The sequence below is a fragment of the Anarrhichthys ocellatus genome, unplaced genomic scaffold (genome assembly GCF_004355925.1).
Source record: "Anarrhichthys ocellatus isolate YVR2014 unplaced genomic scaffold, GSC_Weel_1.0 scaffold1, whole genome shotgun sequence".
Taxonomy (NCBI): Eukaryota; Metazoa; Chordata; class Actinopteri; order Perciformes; family Anarhichadidae; genus Anarrhichthys; species Anarrhichthys ocellatus.
The window spans coordinates 5,533,012-5,551,830 of NW_022280031.1; the positions used below are offsets into that span (position 1 = coordinate 5,533,012).

At 40.5% G+C, this 18,819-nt stretch overlaps 2 protein-coding genes across 3 annotated transcripts; one reads left to right on the forward strand and one right to left on the reverse strand.

The window, feature by feature from the left end:
• Positions 1-460: 460 nt before the first annotated feature.
• On the reverse strand, positions 461-2,616 carry tspo (translocator protein). Its single transcript, XM_031850452.1, has 4 exons — positions 2,241-2,616; positions 1,436-1,611; positions 1,182-1,320; positions 461-1,070 (listed from the first exon to the last, which is right to left on the reverse strand). Exons 2-4 carry the CDS (start codon positions 1,606-1,608, stop codon positions 900-902), a joined length of 483 nt encoding a protein of 160 aa, XP_031706312.1. The 5' UTR covers positions 1,609-1,611; positions 2,241-2,616; the 3' UTR covers positions 461-899.
• Positions 2,617-4,144: 1,528 nt separating this feature from the next.
• Positions 4,145-16,856, forward strand: frs3 (fibroblast growth factor receptor substrate 3). 2 transcript variants are annotated; one of them, XM_031864129.1, is made up of 7 exons: positions 4,145-4,182; positions 5,612-5,737; positions 5,868-5,956; positions 6,106-6,292; positions 8,586-8,747; positions 9,797-9,918; positions 10,000-16,856. In XM_031864129.1, exons 3-7 carry the CDS (start codon positions 5,891-5,893, stop codon positions 11,320-11,322), a joined length of 1,860 nt encoding a protein of 619 aa, XP_031719989.1. In that variant the 5' UTR covers positions 4,145-4,182; positions 5,612-5,737; positions 5,868-5,890; the 3' UTR covers positions 11,323-16,856. The 2 variants fall into 2 exon arrangements, with proteins under 2 accessions (XP_031719989.1, XP_031719903.1); XM_031864043.1 differs by lacking the exons at positions 4,145-4,182; positions 5,612-5,737 and having other exon boundaries at positions 5,861-5,956.
• The last annotated feature ends 1,963 nt before the right edge of the window (positions 16,857-18,819 follow it).

An 18,819-nucleotide genomic window follows, 5' to 3' on the forward strand; every position in this document is an offset into this window, starting at 1 on the left:
AGGTGTTAATTGCGTCATTTGTAGCATTTGAGGAATCAAAACAAAATATAAAGACGGGTGAGGAATTCCTACAAATATATATTTGACTGAAACTAAGTTGAAATTTACTTCCACCAAGGTTTTGTTTCTTTGTTCATTCATTCTGTTAGTCAGATTGTCTGAAGAATGTGTGATAGATTTGAATGCAATTTAGTTAAACTTACAGTTGTGAGCCGAGAACAAAGTATTTTTTAGTTTTTGGGACTTTTTAAAAGAATTTCTAACATAATAGGATCTCTATGAATATTTTACACACTACAGAATTAACTAGAAGTAAAAAATATCTGGTACATTTTGTCGGTAAATACAGACTACTGATCCGATACTTCTGTTATCTTTTACTCAAATTTAAAATGTGTAAACCTCGCTGGATGTAGAGTTGGTGACCTGCTGTGACATAAGGAATGGATTCAACAGTGAATTAGATCGAGATCTTTATTATAAATTGAGTTCCAGCAGTTACTATAACACAGGACTCTTTGTAATAAATGCACACACAAAATGAGACTATTTAGAAAAAGCAAATAAATGCAGTTTTACACTTTATTCTAAACACACCAAGAACTTCATTTATAAACCCATATGACAAGGTTTTTCTCATTCACTTCAGTTTAAACAGGTAACCTGAACAATATGGCTTTTTGTGTGTACAATATGGATATTGAAAAAACTGATTTACTTGCAAATGAGTAAGAGCTTTGAACAATGCACTTTTTTTTTTTTTTAGCAGGGATCTCTTGAATTTGAGTAACAAAACAATGACCGATCAGAGGCAGGTTGTCTTATCCTTCCTTAATATGCTGCAGATGACTGTAAACAAACACGTCTGCTAGCCATACTGTGGCAGCACCACCTGTCTCCTACTCTGTCTTCTCACGGTTGTCTCTCCATATGCAGTAGTTGAGAGCGGTGGCGAGGCACAGCCAGGTCAGGTAGGGCGCCATCAGAAGTGTGGCAGTGCGGCTGATGGGATGCCAAGACACCATGGTGGCTCCAACAACCCCAGTAAGAAGCACAATTTCCATGAGTGCCTAAATTGGGCAATGAGAGGGTGTTAAATGGAGATGTGGATGAAGGATATTAAGCTGTCCTCCCTCATAATCTTATGTGGTAAACAAATAAAGTTTATGTGTGAAACTTACCAATTTCAGCTTGTGTGCACGAAAGAAGATCGGAGTCCAGGCCCAGTTGAGAGCTAGCTGCAGCCCATAAAGTCCCAGTGGAACCAGTGCATCCTCAGTAAAACCTCCCAGCTCCTTCCACACCAGGTAGGATCCATACCTGCATAACAAAATTAAAAATAAATGCTAATTTAGATAAGGAGGTTGCATCACTGAATAAAGAACAGAAGTTGTAGATCTCAGAGCCTGCATGAGCCAGTCACGATGACGCTTACCCCATTCCTGTATACAGACAGGTCCAGACTATGGGGAATGCTGCATTTGGTGGACGCCATGATGGTTTCTGCAGGGTCAGGTACCAGGTCTTCACCTCTTTGCGTGTGATGTAACCCCCGTAGAGCCCTCCCAGGTGGGGCAGAGCAGTCATTCCAAGCATGGGCAGCCACATGTTCTGTGATAAAGAGCAGCAGACACATTATAGGTGTTTGAGCTCTGCTCGGGCTGGGTATCAAACCTCAAAACTATTTGAGTATTGAGAAATGTGGCACTGGATTATTAATAATAAGGACAAGGAAATTAAAGCACACGTGATACAATAAGAGACACAGAGCTGAGGAGGTGGTAATTCTTCATCACTACTGAGGAGCCCCATTCATTGTCAGTTATTACTGCAAGCAGAACGACTTGGAAAATCACTGAAATATCATTTAATTCAAGTATGTAAATGTGAAAAGAATGACGACCAATGTCTGTTGGCTAAAGAAGTCATAAACCTAGAGTTATAAATATTAGAAAACAGTTACCAAGTATTTGGCAAAACTTCAGAGTCACGTAACTGTCGGTCTACATAATAGGAAATTACGAAATACGTTTTATAACAACAGCAACACATGCTAGTTTAGAGCTAACGTTAATCGCTATTTTCTTCGATTTATGGCGGTAAGACAGCACTGAACGACACTAACGTTAGCTAAGTTAATGTTTCAGTAGCGCAAAGTTAGATAAAGATACATTTACCGTCTTTATATATTGACAGTAACGTAACTACTGTTGGGTTACAAGTTACAACATGTTACGTACCCCTCAGTCAGTTGTCAGCTCCTCCGCACAGTTGCATGTAACGTTATATTGTTTAGTCGGACTAACTGAGGCTACACCTCGACAGTGTGATATTAGTTTGTTGAACGGGCAGGGCCACCTTATCAGGTCGGTCAGTAACAGACACTCCCCATGCTAACGCGCACATGCGCACAAACGCAGACAAACAATGTGACGTCGCAGCCTGGGTACCAACTGTTTGGTCGCGAGGACAAACTCAAGAGAGGACTGGCGGTTGGGGAGTATTTGGGTAGCTAGCGAAATAATGATGTTGTATAACGCCAGCTACCGTGCTCCATTAAAAAGGTCCAAAGATCACGAAACACTACCGTACTTCTTGGTCGGCCTGTTTCTACGTATTTATTTTTGAAGTACTCCAAAACAGGCACAACTGGATCCGTGACTGAAGAGGCAGCAGCAGAGATTACAAAAACGTCAAGATAGTTGCCCGTAGTCCCTCTCATATTTAGCTTTTGTTCCTATGTGTGGTCAGTTTGAACGGAAAGCTACCATAAATATTATTCTGGCTAGTAAAACTTGATAACACATTTAAATGGTAATGTAAAGCAATCCTACATACATGTAGAGTCTCGTAAAATGGTTGCACCATTTAATCCTTGAAGTAAAAGTGGAAATAAGATAGCCCTATCAGCAAAATATACTTAAAGTGTCAAATGTAAAAGTACTCACTCCGCAGAATGGCTATTTTAAAGTGGTATGTTATTGATATGGCATATTATTCTGTTTTATCACCAACAAATACAAGATAATTTTGATGTTGTAGTTCGTCAATGTGGAGCCAATTTTAGATACTTAGTATACTGGGTAGTAGTATCATAGGCTACTAAAGTAATAGTATCTAAGTATTAGTGGATGGCCTAAAAAAAGTTAATATTTCCCTCTGAAATGTAGTGAAGTAGAAGTAGGCATATATAAAAAGCATATAATAGAAATAGCTTACTTAAGTAAAGTACAAATATGTCAAAATTGTCCTTGAGTAGAGTGAATTATTGAATGTCTCTTAGGGAGTAAACGAGAGAGTTGCCGTCTTATCTTTATTACATTTAATAAGCCCTAATTATTTGTTGATAATATTTTGTATTATTAATCTGAATCTGCAACAAGTAACTTAAGTTATGAAATAAATGGTGGAGCAGAAGTATAAAGTAGCAGAAAATGGAAATACTTAAGTAAAGTACGAGTAGGGCTACCTTAAAATTGTACTAAAGTGCATTAGGCCAGGCTGCCTGTTGTGGTATGGTCTCATCTAACTCCCAGTAAGAAAGTGAATTAAGATATTTGTTCCACAATATCAAACTATTCATTTCAGTGATCAAAGAGAAGATAAATGTGAAAACACAGTGAAAGTCAAAGAGAAGTAGGCTAATAATAAGCTGGAGGATGACTTTAATAATACGCTAAAGTCATGCACACACTCATGAGGGGATATTTGGAGTAAAATCTCGGGTAGAGATGCTCTCTCTTCCCAGTTCAGTTGTGTGTGTGTGTGTGTGTGTGTGTGTGTGTTTTGTGGTCACCCCTCCTCCTCGTCCGTCAGCCAGACACACCTTTCCTCTGTGGTCCTCCAGCGTTTCTTACCTTCTTGTCGCTTCTCTCAGCCTCGTTGTCTGGCGGTGAACTCTCACCCCAGCTGCTTGGGAAATGTCATACAGGCAGAGGCCCGTGCTGCAGTAGGGGGGCGTAAAAGGAGGAAAAAATAACAACATTTTTTACTGCCCTCACTGCATCTTTTATCCGCGTCTCTGCCGTGCGAGAGCCACATGCCGCTACCAGCAGCAGCAGCAGCAGCCGCCGCCGACAACTAATCGCAGTCTCAAAAGCTTATTTCGCATTAGGGCTAATATATATATATATATATATATATATATATATATACACACACAAAAGAATCCGTGCCAGACATGTGAGTATAGCAAACCATTGCTGTCGTCCTGACTGCTATGTGTTCACGCTGTTGTATCCTCTCACCAATGAGAACAAATGGTCATTGAACCGTGTCGTTGTGCATTTAGAGTCAGTGTGCTGGTTTCACGGTGGCTGAGCTGAAGTCTCTGCACACTGACGGGGCAGATGAAGCCTCGCTGTCGGCTTGTTTTTGGGAGCTCTGCGTCGGCTTGGCTAATTGAGCAAAAAAAAAAAAAAAAGGCTGTGATTTTCCTGCTGTAAACAGCCCAGATGTAGGGGAAAGCCCATTCAGTCAATGGGATGTATGACAAGTGTCTATAAAGTAGCCTAGCCTTCTTCTTCTTTTCTTTTCTTTTTTTACATAGACTAGCTGTGAATTGGTGGTGTGTAGTCCAGCCTGGCATCTCCAGTCAGATGTGGAGGCCCAGGTTACAGTACACATAATGCGGCGGTGTTGATCTGAAATCGGTTTGTAGGGATATGTGAGGGTGACATGGAGCAGAAATCACGGGAGCAGATGTGAGCACCAAAAACAGGAGATGTTGCTGTGTGTTATTGTCTAATGTGTTATTGTCTTGAGCTCAAAGCACAGATGTCTAAGATTGTTTTAGAAGTGTTGTTTTTTTTCATTCTTGATTTAAAGATACATAGTTTGTGATTTCCAGTAAGAACTTTACAGGAAACTCTGTACTGTAAGAAAAAAAAGCATAGTATTCTTTTAATCATTTATAATATTTGGTCTGGTTTGTTTGTGATTGTACATATGGATGCACTGGTCAGCTATTTCTATCCCGATCCGGCGATACTTGAACTCAGGCTATTAGCCATGTTCAGTTTAAAATCTGGTTACCATGTTTTCTATTTATAGCAACATGTTGTGGGACTTAATCTAAGCCAGCAGCCCACTGGGAATGTAAAAATGAAGTTATTGATTTCATAATAAAATTGACAAAGAAACTGAATACATGCCATGGCTGGTACACAATCCGCTAGGTAAGGTCAGAGTTGTTGGTGAGAGCATCCCTCCTTTTCACCACATCTCACGGTCTTCATCGTGGAATGAAGACATTAACTCTATTATTTCGTTGTGGGGTGTATTTCATTATGTTGACAGACGGGGAGAAACTCAAAAGCTCCCAACTGTCACTGTAACTTTGTAATTGTTGTCAAAAAGTAATATTGCTAGATGTTTTGCGATCATGATTTTAAATGTGAGGCTTTTTCGGACATTTTATATTGACATTGAATAATAGTGAGGTGACAGGAAATGAGGGAAGAAAGAGGAAGGATGACATGCAGCAGGTTCAGGCCCCCGGGATGCCCTGAGTCCACGTATATTTACTGCTAAAAATGATATTTGATGCTCGCTTGTAGGGGAGATTTATGTACATAAAAGTTGTAAACCTGAATGTTGTTAACGGTTTCAGGGGGGAGAACATGATGCTTCTCTTGAAGATGTCAGTCCAACAAACGAACAGGCTTGTGACGACGATGCCCAGTCGAAGATCCTGGGATTGATACGTGAATCCCTTTACGCTGATGGCCTGGGCTGAGTAAGAAGTTTGTGTGTGTCTGTTCCTTGAAGCTGGATGCTCAATGTTGTGTTGTCTGAGTTGGATAACTGGCATTCAATTGCTGATATTGTTAAATGGCAGTGGGTGATGATGGTTGCTTCCATGACAGGTTTCAGCTGGCCTGCTGAAGCTATGGGGAGCTGTTGGAGCTGTTTGTACAGAGACTCCATCCGAGACAACCATCTCACCAAATTTAAGGTAAATAATCCCACATTTACTTTAAATTCAACACATTTCTTTGGATCTTTGGGCTAGTAATCACCTGTGTATCCCCACCAAGTGTATTGCAATAATCTGCACTTAAAATTCCTTCTCTCCATGTAATATATTTCTTCTCTCTGTGCCAGGTCACCAATGTGGACGATGAGGGCAACGAGCTGGGCTCTGGGATCATGGAGCTCACCCAGACCGAGCTCATTCTTCACACGCGTAAGAGAGACGCCATCCGGTGGCCGTATCTCTGCCTGCGCCGCTACGGCTACGACTCCAACCTGTTTTCTTTTGAGAGCGGTCGTCGCTGTCAGACTGGGCAGGGTAAGCAACTGTTTCTCTGCTTCAGTGCCACAACCGCGGAGTCATGATTAGAGCTGGGCCATATGGATAAAATCAAATATCACGGTATTTTTGACCCAATACCTCTATATCAATATTGAGACGATCTAAGTAATCATCAGTAAAGTGGATATAGAGAATAAGTGGGTAAAGGTAAATAATAGAACAGTTACAACAGTTTAAGTTCATAAAATCACAATATCAATATTCCAGAATATATTACCCGGCCCTGGTCATGATGATGATTTTCTAGTGACAGTAATGTTGGCTGAATTCTAGGTAGTTGCTTCAGTTTCAGGGTCCTGTTATTGTGCATGCTGGCACACCGTCATGACTTACCGGGACACTTTAATAGAACAGAGCACACATGTTATTAGTTAGACCTGTGTTTTTTCTACTGTGACTAATCAAAATAACTGCTGTGAAAAAAGACTCGCGTCGTATTCAGAGTACACGATACCAGCCTGATAATGGCCCGACCCAACATGAGCATTTGGTGCAACAACTGCTTGCTATAGTGAAAGATAACTGACACAGGATCAGGGATGTCTCCGAACATCCCTGATCAAAAGCCTGTCTGAATCTTTTTACTTTCTCTCGTCCTGTTTGATAACTTTTATCATGAGTTCTGCGACGTTGACCCACAGGAGCACAAAGCGGGCTTTCGTGCACAGCAGAGTGCTGCAGGGATGATGTATTTTTGTAGGCTAACCCCAGAAGTTAGCATCGCACTGGTCCCCTTGACAAATAGCCAATGGGACATAAAGCCAATGGGATTCATTCGAGATTTTTGCAGAAAATAAGCTTTTATGGCAAACGCAAATGTATGACACTTACAAGTTTTGTTCAGCAAGATAATCTTATCTTACATCACTTATTATGATTTTTTTAATCACAAATGCAATCGGCAGAATTAAAAAGCCAACGTTCGGCTAACTAAACCACGGTCACATGAGCGTGAGTATACACAACGAGGTTATAAAGGCCAAGTAATGTTTGGCGTGCCGACGTTTAGTAGTCTAATTTAGCCACTTGTAACCAGCTGCCTTTTTTGAGACATGTAAAAGCTCAACAATTCTCTAGAGGGGTATTTACTGATGTATTTTATATGGTAGAACAAAACGTTGTAAAATCTTCAGCTTCTGTTAACCACAGACCTTATTTCAGGTATCTAACCAAAAACCCAGACGTTCAAAAAAAGCTAACTCATTTCCGGGTTTTAGGTCTCATTCCTGTAGCACTCTACTAGGTTGGGTTTACTCATTCAAAACTACTACATCGGAAATCAAAAGTGTTTATTGAGAAAGCCCGTCTTCACAAAGAGGGGAGACCTGATTTAAACACAGAAGATAACATTTTACATTTCCCGATCGTCCCTCCTGGAGGACATTCATAATGTTGTACTCAACCGTTTGCTTAGTTTGAAATTATACTTGTGTCAAGAATAAAAAAGAGGGCTTGAGAGAGAAGTTGCAACCCTGGCTCCTATCTCATCTCTGCACAGCTGGCCAATCACTGCATGAAGCGGGTGTGAATATCGGATTTTCATCTTACAGAAAACTACAGAAATGGTCGCACACATCCCCCCCTAATGCAATGTCAAAAAGGTGTGGGAGGAAGGGTTTTCTAAAGCTGTTCGTCCATCCAATAAGCAGTTCTAACCGAGTATACTGGCCCCTTTAACAGGGAGAAGGGGAGGAGGAATGACGGTACATTTTATTATATGTGTTACACATCACTCGTGTTTACCCATGTAGTGTTACTGGACAGCAGCATGGGTGGATTCCCAAACGGGCCTACCGGGCCCAATAGCTCAGGGGCCCCCAAAAGGATTTGTTGTCATTTCTTACAATAACAGGGCCCTAAAAGTCCTTCTGAAAAACTGAAGAAATAGCCTAAACATTCAATTTGAAGATGTAACAAGAAAGAAACCATCATGATACATTTGAAGTGTTCTTTTTTTTTTTTTGGCAAATTACATTCTTTTGTAATCCGCCTATGGAGAGGAGGCATCCCATGTGTGCTTGTACCACCTTGTAATGTAAACAGTGCAAGATGTTAAGATGTTAAACCTTTTTTCGAGGGTTAGAAGGACAAAATATTACTTTGTAAACAAAGTGACATTTTCAGTATGGTGTGTTATCATCATTTAAAAAATATTTTTTTTGTGACTATGATACAACATCTATCCTTCAGCCAGGGAGTTCTGTGTCCCTTCATAACTACTGGCGACTAATTGTAACTAACAATGTTGTTAATTTGCCGGTTTGATTAGGAATCTTTGCATTCAAGTGTTCCCGGGCAGAAGAGATCTTCAATCTGCTTCAGGAGCTGATGCAATGTAACAGCATCAACGTGGTGGAAGAGTCTATGATGATGAGTCGCAGTGGTCACACACCAGAGATGGAAATGTCTCGCACACCACAGACTCCCAACAGTGAGTCACACCACACACACACACACACAAGTACAGCTAATTATACAGTTTAGATTAATTGTAGAACTTGCATGCAGCAATAGAGCAGTAAATTTAGAAGATTTTTACACTTTGTACCTGTGACACTGAGTCACCCTTCATATGGCTAGTCAGGGCTGGGTGAAAAGTTGCTATTATGCCGCTTATATCCAGCTGAAAGATTGTGCCTCAAAGCACACCTGTTTAAATGAATATTAAGTTGAATCGTACCTGGTACGGTATCAAATTCAGATTGTTTTTGGATGATTTATATTAATATTGGTCTCAAAAACCATTGCCAAGAAGCTACACTGATGTGATCCGTCGTGTTCAGAGCATCTAAATAGAGTCTTAAGACAACAAAGGTGACATCTAAAATCTTCTCACAGATATGGGAGTTTAGCCGTAAACAAAGTAAAGCGGGTGGACAGTTGGGTTAGAATTATAGGACTGATGTCATTTGGAATTACATCGGTTATGTCAGAATTAGTGATTTTATTTCTTCAGAGAACATGATCATTATTGTTAACGATGTAAAGTATTTACAGTTAAAAGATTAGCTAACATGGAAACTGAGGCTGTATGGAATAAGTTAATGAATGTATGATACCAGTCATTTGGCATGTATGACCAACCTGATGAAGGCAGGATGGCTGGGAATATCTGGGGATTAAACACCCTTTATTGTTTCATTTGAGAGGACCTGTTTTTATTTTCACTTTTCCATAGCCACAATAAATCTTTTTAACTATGCCGGGGTTTGGCTACATTTATAAAGCAAAAATATTTGAATAATGCTTCATGAAATTACAATCAATTGAGTAATTCAAACATGAGAACATAAGAACTGGAGTGTAGATGACAAAATATGTTGATTTAAAGACAGTATTTACTTCAACTTCTCCATGCCCTTTTTAAAGCTTGATACTATTCATTACATCATTTTCTCTGGGTTCTCTGAGCATGTTTGTCGGGCCATCTTGCATTTCATTTATCTGTGTCTTCATATTGTCATATAAATGTGTTTGCAGCTCCAGCGTTCCCTGTCCAGGCTTTTCCCAATGGATACCCTGGTTATCCAGTCAGAGGAGATTCCTCCCAACCCTCTGTTGCTGATGATCATGGACATGGCCTCATGGGTTTGGAAGACCAGGTAAGACTGATTCATACCACTTACAGTTCACTGTATCTGTGCTAGTTCACAATGTGACTCTATTTTTTTTGTCCCCAACAGACCCACACCTATGTAAATACTGTTAGTATGGAGGGGGATCTCTCTATGCGTCACTGTGTGCACTCCTTGCCCGAGGTGCGGCCCGGCTCTTTCCCTGAACCAGCACGAGGAGCCATGCCTGTCGTGGGTCAAGGAAATCCCCCGTCCAACCTGCGGTGCTGTCCCCTGGAGGAGCACAACGATCCTCAGGTGTTCTTGCAGCCGTCCTCGCAGGAGGTCAAATTCATGCTTGGCCCCACTCCGGCACAACGCCATCTGCTGGAGAGAGAGAGGGAGAGAGAGCGGGAGAGGCACGGGCACAATCCTCACAACCTTCAGCCAGTAGAGGGTGCAACAGGCTCAGAGACGGAGGGAGACGAGCCCTCTATGCACCTCTGCAACTCTCACTCCTACCACCATTTCCATCACCACGCGCATCGGCACCCGGGTCTTGAGCACTCGGACAGCTGCCAGAGCGGCGAACTCACCTACGAGAACATCAACGGGCTGAGGAGCGGCCGTAAGCAGCGGCTGAGTCCCAGCAGCGTGTCGCAGTCTCTGGGTTCGAGCAGCAGCAGCAGCACTGGGGACAGTCACACCCACTCCCTCCTGCACCCACACGCCCTCGGCCCGTCTTCTCTTCCCCCGCAGGGCTACGCCTGCGAGAGGGGCATGGGTGGAGGTCATCGTCGGACAGCTCTGCTTAACTACGAGAACCTGCCCTCTCTGCCGCCGGTGTGGGAGTACAGCGCTCTGCAGCGGGACGACGAGCAGGAAGAGGAAGATGATGAGCAGGATGAGGAGGAATACGAGGATGAGGAGGAAGACTTTGATGAGTATGAGTTCTCAGAGGGCCCTGGGACACCCAACGGGTATCACCAGGATGGTCGGGGCATCCACAGAGATGCCCTGCAGAACTATGTCAACACAGAGCAGGTCCAGCCGCCCCGGCTCCGACACGCCTGCCCCCCGCATCCACGGCCCTGTCAGCCAGACAGAGGGGGGCGAATATTTAGCTTTGATTTCCGCGGACGATCGAGGTCAGGGGTCGGAGGCTGTGAGCACGGCCACATGCCTCCATCCCGGCAGCTGAATTACATCCAGGTGGACCTAGAGGGAGAACCTCCCTGCCAAGCCCTCAGCAGCGGGGGTGCCCAGACCCAGCCACAGCACCAGCGCCTACCACCCAAAAAATGTGGCCCACAGGCACCCCGGCGCAGTGAATGCTACGCAGTCATCGACCTAAAGAAGACCGCTGCCATGTCCAACCTGCAGAAAGCTCTGCCCAGGGATGATGGGACTTCCAGAAAGACTCGCCACAACAGCACAGACCTGCCTCTGTAAACGGTGTTCATACTGAAGAGGAACGATGAAGACAGACGAAGGCTTATCCTCATTTTAGCACACCGGACCCTTCACTGTCATCCATCCATTCAACTGTCGGGCTGACTAATACAGTACAGGTACCTAATTAGAAACTTACTGAAACCTATCTGTGCGTATAAAAGGAAATGAGGAATCTCTGAGGAGAATTTGCCATTTTATTCTGTGTTATTTATTAGATATATGTGTTTGCAGTGTTTACTGCAAAGCTGTTTGCTGGATATATGAATATTTATATATATAAAAGCATAAAATCATATAGATATATGTGTGTGTGTATATATATATATATATATATATAAGATTTTATGCTTTGCTATGACTTAGAGCAGAGACCTCTGTTTTCAGTGGAAGCTGTCATTGTCATACTGTATCAGCAGATTTTAATTCATAAATCCATCTCCACTCACACATATTATTGTTCCTATCATTTAGTTATTCGACATCAACGGGGCTTTTTACTCAAATACTACGGGAGTCAAAAACGTGACCCTCACCACAATAGAAGTAGAGTAGTTGTTGACATGACGGAAGGTTAATGGTTCCTCCAAGATACTGGCCAATATTCATACCTCATCACAAGCATTTACAGTCTGATAATGAGGCTCGCAGTAGAGACCATTATTTGTTACTATATGCCTGTAGAGCATTTTGCACACAATCCTATGGAATTGTATTTTATCATATTTTAGGGAATGGTTTCGAAATGAACAGAAGAGATGGTGATTTTAGCAGAAGTAGACTAAACTGAATGATGGTAAAAGTAGCACACATGGATTAAACGAGCTTCGCTCCCTCCTATCCACACGCAGCAAATGGAAAAAGTAGCATATCATCTTCGATCGCACCTCCTGCACATCATCCCAGACCTGCAGGAGGTCCACGCAGTTTACGCTTGTCACGTTGCACTTTTGACCCTGGGCCACTGAAACGCTCTTTGTCTCTACTCCCACTCCGCTGGAGAGCCACAGGTTCGACCGTGTCCTTTTTACCAAAAGCAGGGGACCAAATATTTCATGGACATTCCTAGTTGGCATCGCAGATAGGATTTATTTACATGTTTTGATGGAGACATCAACAACCTCAAATAGTGGCATTAAGCTTATAACCTCACATAAAAAGTGCTGAATCTATAATTTGTCGGCTATCGGGTGTGAATGGTCTGTTTTGGTCTTAAAGGGTAATCAAGTATGTCGCAAAGTCCTGCAGTGACGATTTATGTGAGGCTATTTATCAATCGTAGTCAGATATTTATCTATTTATTTATTTATGAATTATTATATTTCTAATTGTAATCATTTTGTTTTCCATTTGATGACCAGCGTTTTGTAATCCAGTTGGTAATATGGAGACCAAAGTTTCACCTCACATGATCACTGGACTCTGGTGTGTTACTGTTATAACTCTGCTTAATTATATTTTCAAAAGGAAAGAAAAAAAACAAAGACTGTATTTATATTTGAAGTGCCAAAACGTATTTGCAAACTGTATGATGAATAAAATCAAACGTGCCATTAGGACTTGTAGGAAAGCATGAGGTGATAACGGTCAGGACTCAAACTTTTTAGAAAAATCCAACTTTTTAAGAATAGATTAACGACACATTCCACCTCATCCACATTGACAGCCATTTGGGAGCGAGATATAAGAATGGTAATCTTGTAGTCTGATAATCATAGCCAGGGTGGTTCTATGCTGCTACATGTACATACTAACAGTAGCCCGTGTAAGCTACAGGTACTTGTCAAAATGAAAACGTACGTATTTTATCCTATGCGATGTCAGATCTTTTACCATATGTTTAATTGCTAATAGAAGTAGCATTGTTGTGTTCTTCTGAGATCATTTCTGAGCAGTAGAAATATTTAATGTACCATTTCAGAGAATGTTTCATTTGGCCAATACTTCATTTCATTGAGTGTTTTCTTGACTAACTGGCTGTCTGATAGGAGTGGTAACGGAAGCACAGGCCCACTGATGCTTTCATCTTTTTGTTGAGCGCTCACATCAAGGTGATATTTTCAGCTGACGTAGGATAGTCAAGTGTACGCGAGTTACAGATGGCAGTGGCATTCAGCTGTTGATCAATAAGGGACGCAAATACAAACTCTCAAATTCTGATGAGGAGGGTTTTTTTGGCTTCTGTGTGACATGAGGTGCAAATCAAAGATGCTTTCTTTAAATTCATTCAAGCAAAACCAAACAGCTTCAAGTTTGTGATTGTTGCTTCTGATCGGTGCTTTATGGATATTTATTTTACATTTCAAACATTTTACTTAGATGTTTAATTACGAATGAAAACTGTGAAAAGCAGTCAGATTAAAGCTAGATTCAGGGAAAGTTTGGCATCAGATGGTTCCCAAACTCACACATTATTATGTTCAGATGTGATACATTTTAATTTTCTCACATTTGGGGGGGCCATCTCATTTTGTCCAAAATTCAAAGAGATTAAATTTCCAATGACATACAACTGAAAAAGTCCACGTAATAAAGCAAATGTTTGGCATTTTTGGTTTATAAAATCGAAATGACTATTTTGTTCACAGAGAAAAGGAAGAATATGGTAATAAATGTAAGTTCCACTGGTTAGATGGAAGGAATAATGTGAGAGTTTTAGTTTCTAATTAACATTCCCAACACAGAAGCTTTAAAAAAAAAAAAAAAATCAAAAGTTGATGGTTTGTATTTTTGCTTGATCATCATACTTTAATATGACATTTAAAAAAAAGAAGTATATTCTATAAAAAACAGGCCAACTTTTAGAGGACATGTTTGACTGTATTTGCAAAGATATTGTCATGATACATTGAAAGGATGTTTACATTTTTGCAATAATAGGTGAATTATTTTTTTGTTAATCTAATTCAGACCAATGTGTGAAGTGTGAAATTTAAATAGTAGTCTATAGAGCTGTGGGCTTAGTGTATTTAACCGCCTGTTCTTCTGTGAATCAGCATTCTTATTCTTATTTCAGGTACAATGTTTACTTTTCAATCTTCATAGTACAATTCCAGCTAGTAAAAAAAAAAAAAACTTTAAAAAAAAGATGCCTGTTTTCTTGATTGTCTGACACTGTGTTTGCTTGAACTCACATTAACGGTGCCATACAGTAGGTGGCCGTTGCCGGTACTTAAATTCAATTTCATTGTATTAATCTTTGCAAACCATGTTTCATACAGGAATCAGAAAGTGTTTCATCTAATTTCTCAGAATATTGTCACATGTGGTTTTATGGTCATTTGAAAAAAATATCCATGTTGAAATATGTTAACTATCTTTGTTATAACGCAGTAACCTCACCGCCACCACCCAAACCAGTTAACAGTGAACAGCATAATCAACACATACTCCTCTGTTTACTGATTAATAATCAAAATAAATAGATGTGTTTAGTCGTTGCTTTTCAAAAATACGCTCATGTGATCTCAGTGCACTTGAGTTCAAATGAAGTGCCGGTCCCACCGCATAACTCATTGGCTTGTTATTGGCTCGGGGTTGATGCTATCTCTCAAACGTCTAGTTTTCATCACCTTCAGTGTTTATGCTCAAGGCGTTATTCACACAGGTGTCTGTGAAATTTAGATCGCACCTCTCACAGGTGTGATTCATTCTGCAAGGCAAGGAGCCAAAGGTCGAGGTAACATCTATCTTTAAGTTCCCCAAACTGAATTTATTGAATGGGTTGTTTAACAAAAGGGCTTGCTCTGTGTTTACTGTACAAACATGAACGCCATTTAGTCCATTTAAAACAAAACTCACTGTGCCTTTCATTTTCAAGCTGGCGTATTATTTCCTTTGCTGTTTGAAGAGGGCGACCTGTTGTGGGAAAAAAAGTGTGACAAAGTTGGAAGGGGCTTTAGTCAAAGTGGTTTCATACTTCAAGTTGTAGTTGAAAAAAGGGCCACTCTTGCTTGTTTTACACCATACTGTTTTTTGTTTTTTTTAATTGTCTGTTTAAAGGAAGGTTTTACAATTTTGGGAAACACATTTCTTGCTGAGTAAGAGTAGAAGATCGATGCCACTCTCATGTTTGTGCGCTTAATATAAGGCTACAGCTCACAGATGGTTCCTTTAGCTTAGCATAAACACTGGAATCGGGCAAACGACTAGCCTGACTCCAAATCTGCCCACCAGCCCCTCTAAAGATGTTAGGTCTCCTTTGTTTATTCTATTTCATCTATAACAAAATGTAAAAACAATAAGTTGTGATTTTAGGGGAAGGGGTCAACAGTTAGCAGACAGCAGAAACTCCAGAAAGTCACGAATGAAATAATTTGGCACGAAATACATTCTCATTTAATCGATACTAGATGAGAGTGGTATCCAACGTCTCATCGAACTCTTTGCCAAGAACGTGAATATCTGCAAACATTTCCTTCAGCGTCATTGAAGTTGAATGAGTCGTTATTTTTGAGATTACATGAGTCATGATTGACGTCATGTGGCTACGGTGCACTCCACGATTCCTCATCAGCTGCCATTTCTTCTCATAGTGCTGAAGAATGTGAAAATAAAAGTCCCCTGAGACATTTCTTTTTCTATACTTTTCCAATTTGTAACCACTGAAAATGTGTAACGTACCTCAGATGAAACGAATATAATAAGAGCAGAAAGAAAAAAGGCCAGCGACACGGTGTGCACCTCAATGCGACACGTCTTCATCAGTGGTTCGTCATCAGCAACTCTTAAGTGATTCTGTGTCATCTTTAAAATGACAGAACATCACAAATGACATATTGTAAAACCTCAACTTCCTGTCCACGCTATGAGATAGATCTCTGTCAAAATACTGAAAGTATCAGAAAACTGTAATATCTCTGTAATATTATTATTATTATGTTTGTTTTTTAATCTTGTTTTTGTCTGGTACAAGGGTGTGATCGCCACCAGAGGGTGATGTACATGTACGGGTCTGAGCTGTGCATTTGTGTGAATTTGCATACAGGTTGCATTGGCTGAACTTTTGTCACTATTATATCAATTTACAAATCGACTGAGTGCCAAATATGCTTGAGCATGACAAACTCCGGTACCTATGAGGAACAGCAGGTACTTTCTGACTCATCGAAAGAGACTCCAGTGACTCGCTGCTGTTGTAGACTCTACTTGTGATACGAATGCACAGCTGAAGGTTTTACCATGCTAAATATTTTTGTTGAAAGAGGGGTACATTTCATATCTTTGTTGTATGTTTCTATCCATGGCTTATAAATGAGTATGCAGTGATGGTCTTATCATCTTGTTATTACAAGTGAATACAAAAAGCTGATTTGCTTCTATTGTTGGACTGTCAAAAAGAAGTATTTGGGTCATTTTCATTCTTGAATAATTCCAGACAACAGATGTACTGTATGTTATCTGACCTCCTCTTCATCCCACCCTGTCCCAAAACAAAGTGAGCCTGACATTTGGTGGATTTTACCCTAAATTATAGTGTGGATTTGTCCAAGATGTAAATGTAATTCTAATATTAAAATGAAGCTATGAAAATATCCTATTGCCCACTAAACAGTCAATTTTGTCTTTCTTTACATCAAATTTTTAATGTCTCAAAGAATCAATAAATGTATTTGAGTAAAAAAAGCGTTTTCCCTCCAGGATCACGTACCTCTTCAGTTCATTACATGTACAAATTTTAACATTACAACATTTACTAGATATTTTTTAAGGTATTCCTAGAATATTTTTATAAAATATACCTGAACAGTCTGCGCAACAATCAGAACCGTACAAAACTTTAAAAAAAAAAATCTTTTTTTAAGAGGGAAAGAAACGAGTCTGGTCGACACAACTTGTGTGAACACCGAACCTTTTTGAGCTGATCAAACCTGATGACTTTTGGAGGTGAAAGGTTTTGTTTGCTCTATTTATTGTTTTCTGGAGAAACATTGAAGACGGACGTATAACGGTTTGACCGTGTGTACAATACTCAAACCATTGTGTGGATATAATCCTTCATCCTCCAGCCCGACAGCTGCGTAATAGATGTCTGTAACCTGAGGGGAGAAATTATGTGAACTGTGTGAACTCCATTCAGTAAAAGTAGATTTCCTTTTCGTTAAGAATATTACAGCTATCCAACTCAGCAACCCGCCCAGGATAGAATACGAATATTATCCAAGTTTTTCCTTTCTCCCACTCAAACCAGAAATTAAATCATGACTTTATTCCACAATTGTTTTTGCAGTTGAACATTAACCTATTTTCAGCATGTAATTAGTGTCTGCCAATGTGTAAATAATTTTAATAATTTGATGTACAGAGAGCATGGTCCTTGTTGGCTCTAGCGATTCACAGCGAACTGTAAATATATGCCTTAAATAGTAGCTGTCTTGTGTTTGTATGTCTGTCTTGTTTTATGGTTATTGAATTATTGTATCAAAAGAGGAGCCTCACAAATAAAGCAGAGCTTTTATTGTTTCTACTCTACTTGGTGTCACTAATGTTAAGTCTCAGCTAAAGCGCTCAATAATTGATTTTGTTATAACACCGGTAGATAGACGATGCCTGCGCATGGCGTCGTTAACCTCCATGAGAACACTACAGGTTGTCATTTGAGTGTTGGCTTTCTTTCGACGACTGAATGTAGGGTACATGAAACATGATCAGCTGGAATTTCCAGTTTCCCCCGGAGAGTTTTCACTACAAACAGTTCAGCCTCTCCACTGTGTAACAAACAGTGGCAGGTTCTTATGTTTGCACGTGTGTGACAGGAAATTGGGGCAGGGCTGCCCAAATAAAGGAAAAGAGATTTAAGATACAAAACATACGTTCTGTTAGCTTCTGAACTGTAGATAAGCCAGCTGAAATGTAAATTGCTGTAATTAGTCAAATGCAACTTAACTGATTGCCCTTATCCACAAATTATGTCAATAAGATAATCCTTTATTAGTCCCGCAGCGGGGACATTTACAGGATTACAGCAGCATAGTGATAGCATAGTCTTCAGCCTCCTCTGTTCAGAGCACTGAAGCTGCCCTGCTTCAACAGAGGCTGCAGGTCATTCAGTGATACATTTTTCCAGTGTGTGTGCATCAAAACACATCCCCATCCACGGCAAAATGCACTGTGCAATCGGTTAGACAGGCTGCGTGTGTCTGCTCGTCCATGGCAAGTATATCAGAGCAGAATCATTTTGAAAGTGTGTGTTTGAAGGGCGAAAGAGGGGGGGACATGTTGGCATTTCCCCACTGGAAATTACGCCTCAGCTTTGAAGAGACCTCAAACTTGTGTGGTCTAAACATTGTGGATTTAACCACAACAAGTAGTCAAAATGCTCCCAGTTCAGTGGAAGTGGTTGATGTTTTGCTGCCATATGACAACCCTTATTTAGCAGAGAAACAATATTTGTGCTGCGCCTGCCACTGAAGAGAGAGCTTTAACTAGGCATAACATGAGCTGGGTTTTTCAGTCCAACCCTCTCAGTCAACATAGAAGCTGTTTGTTTCATCTATC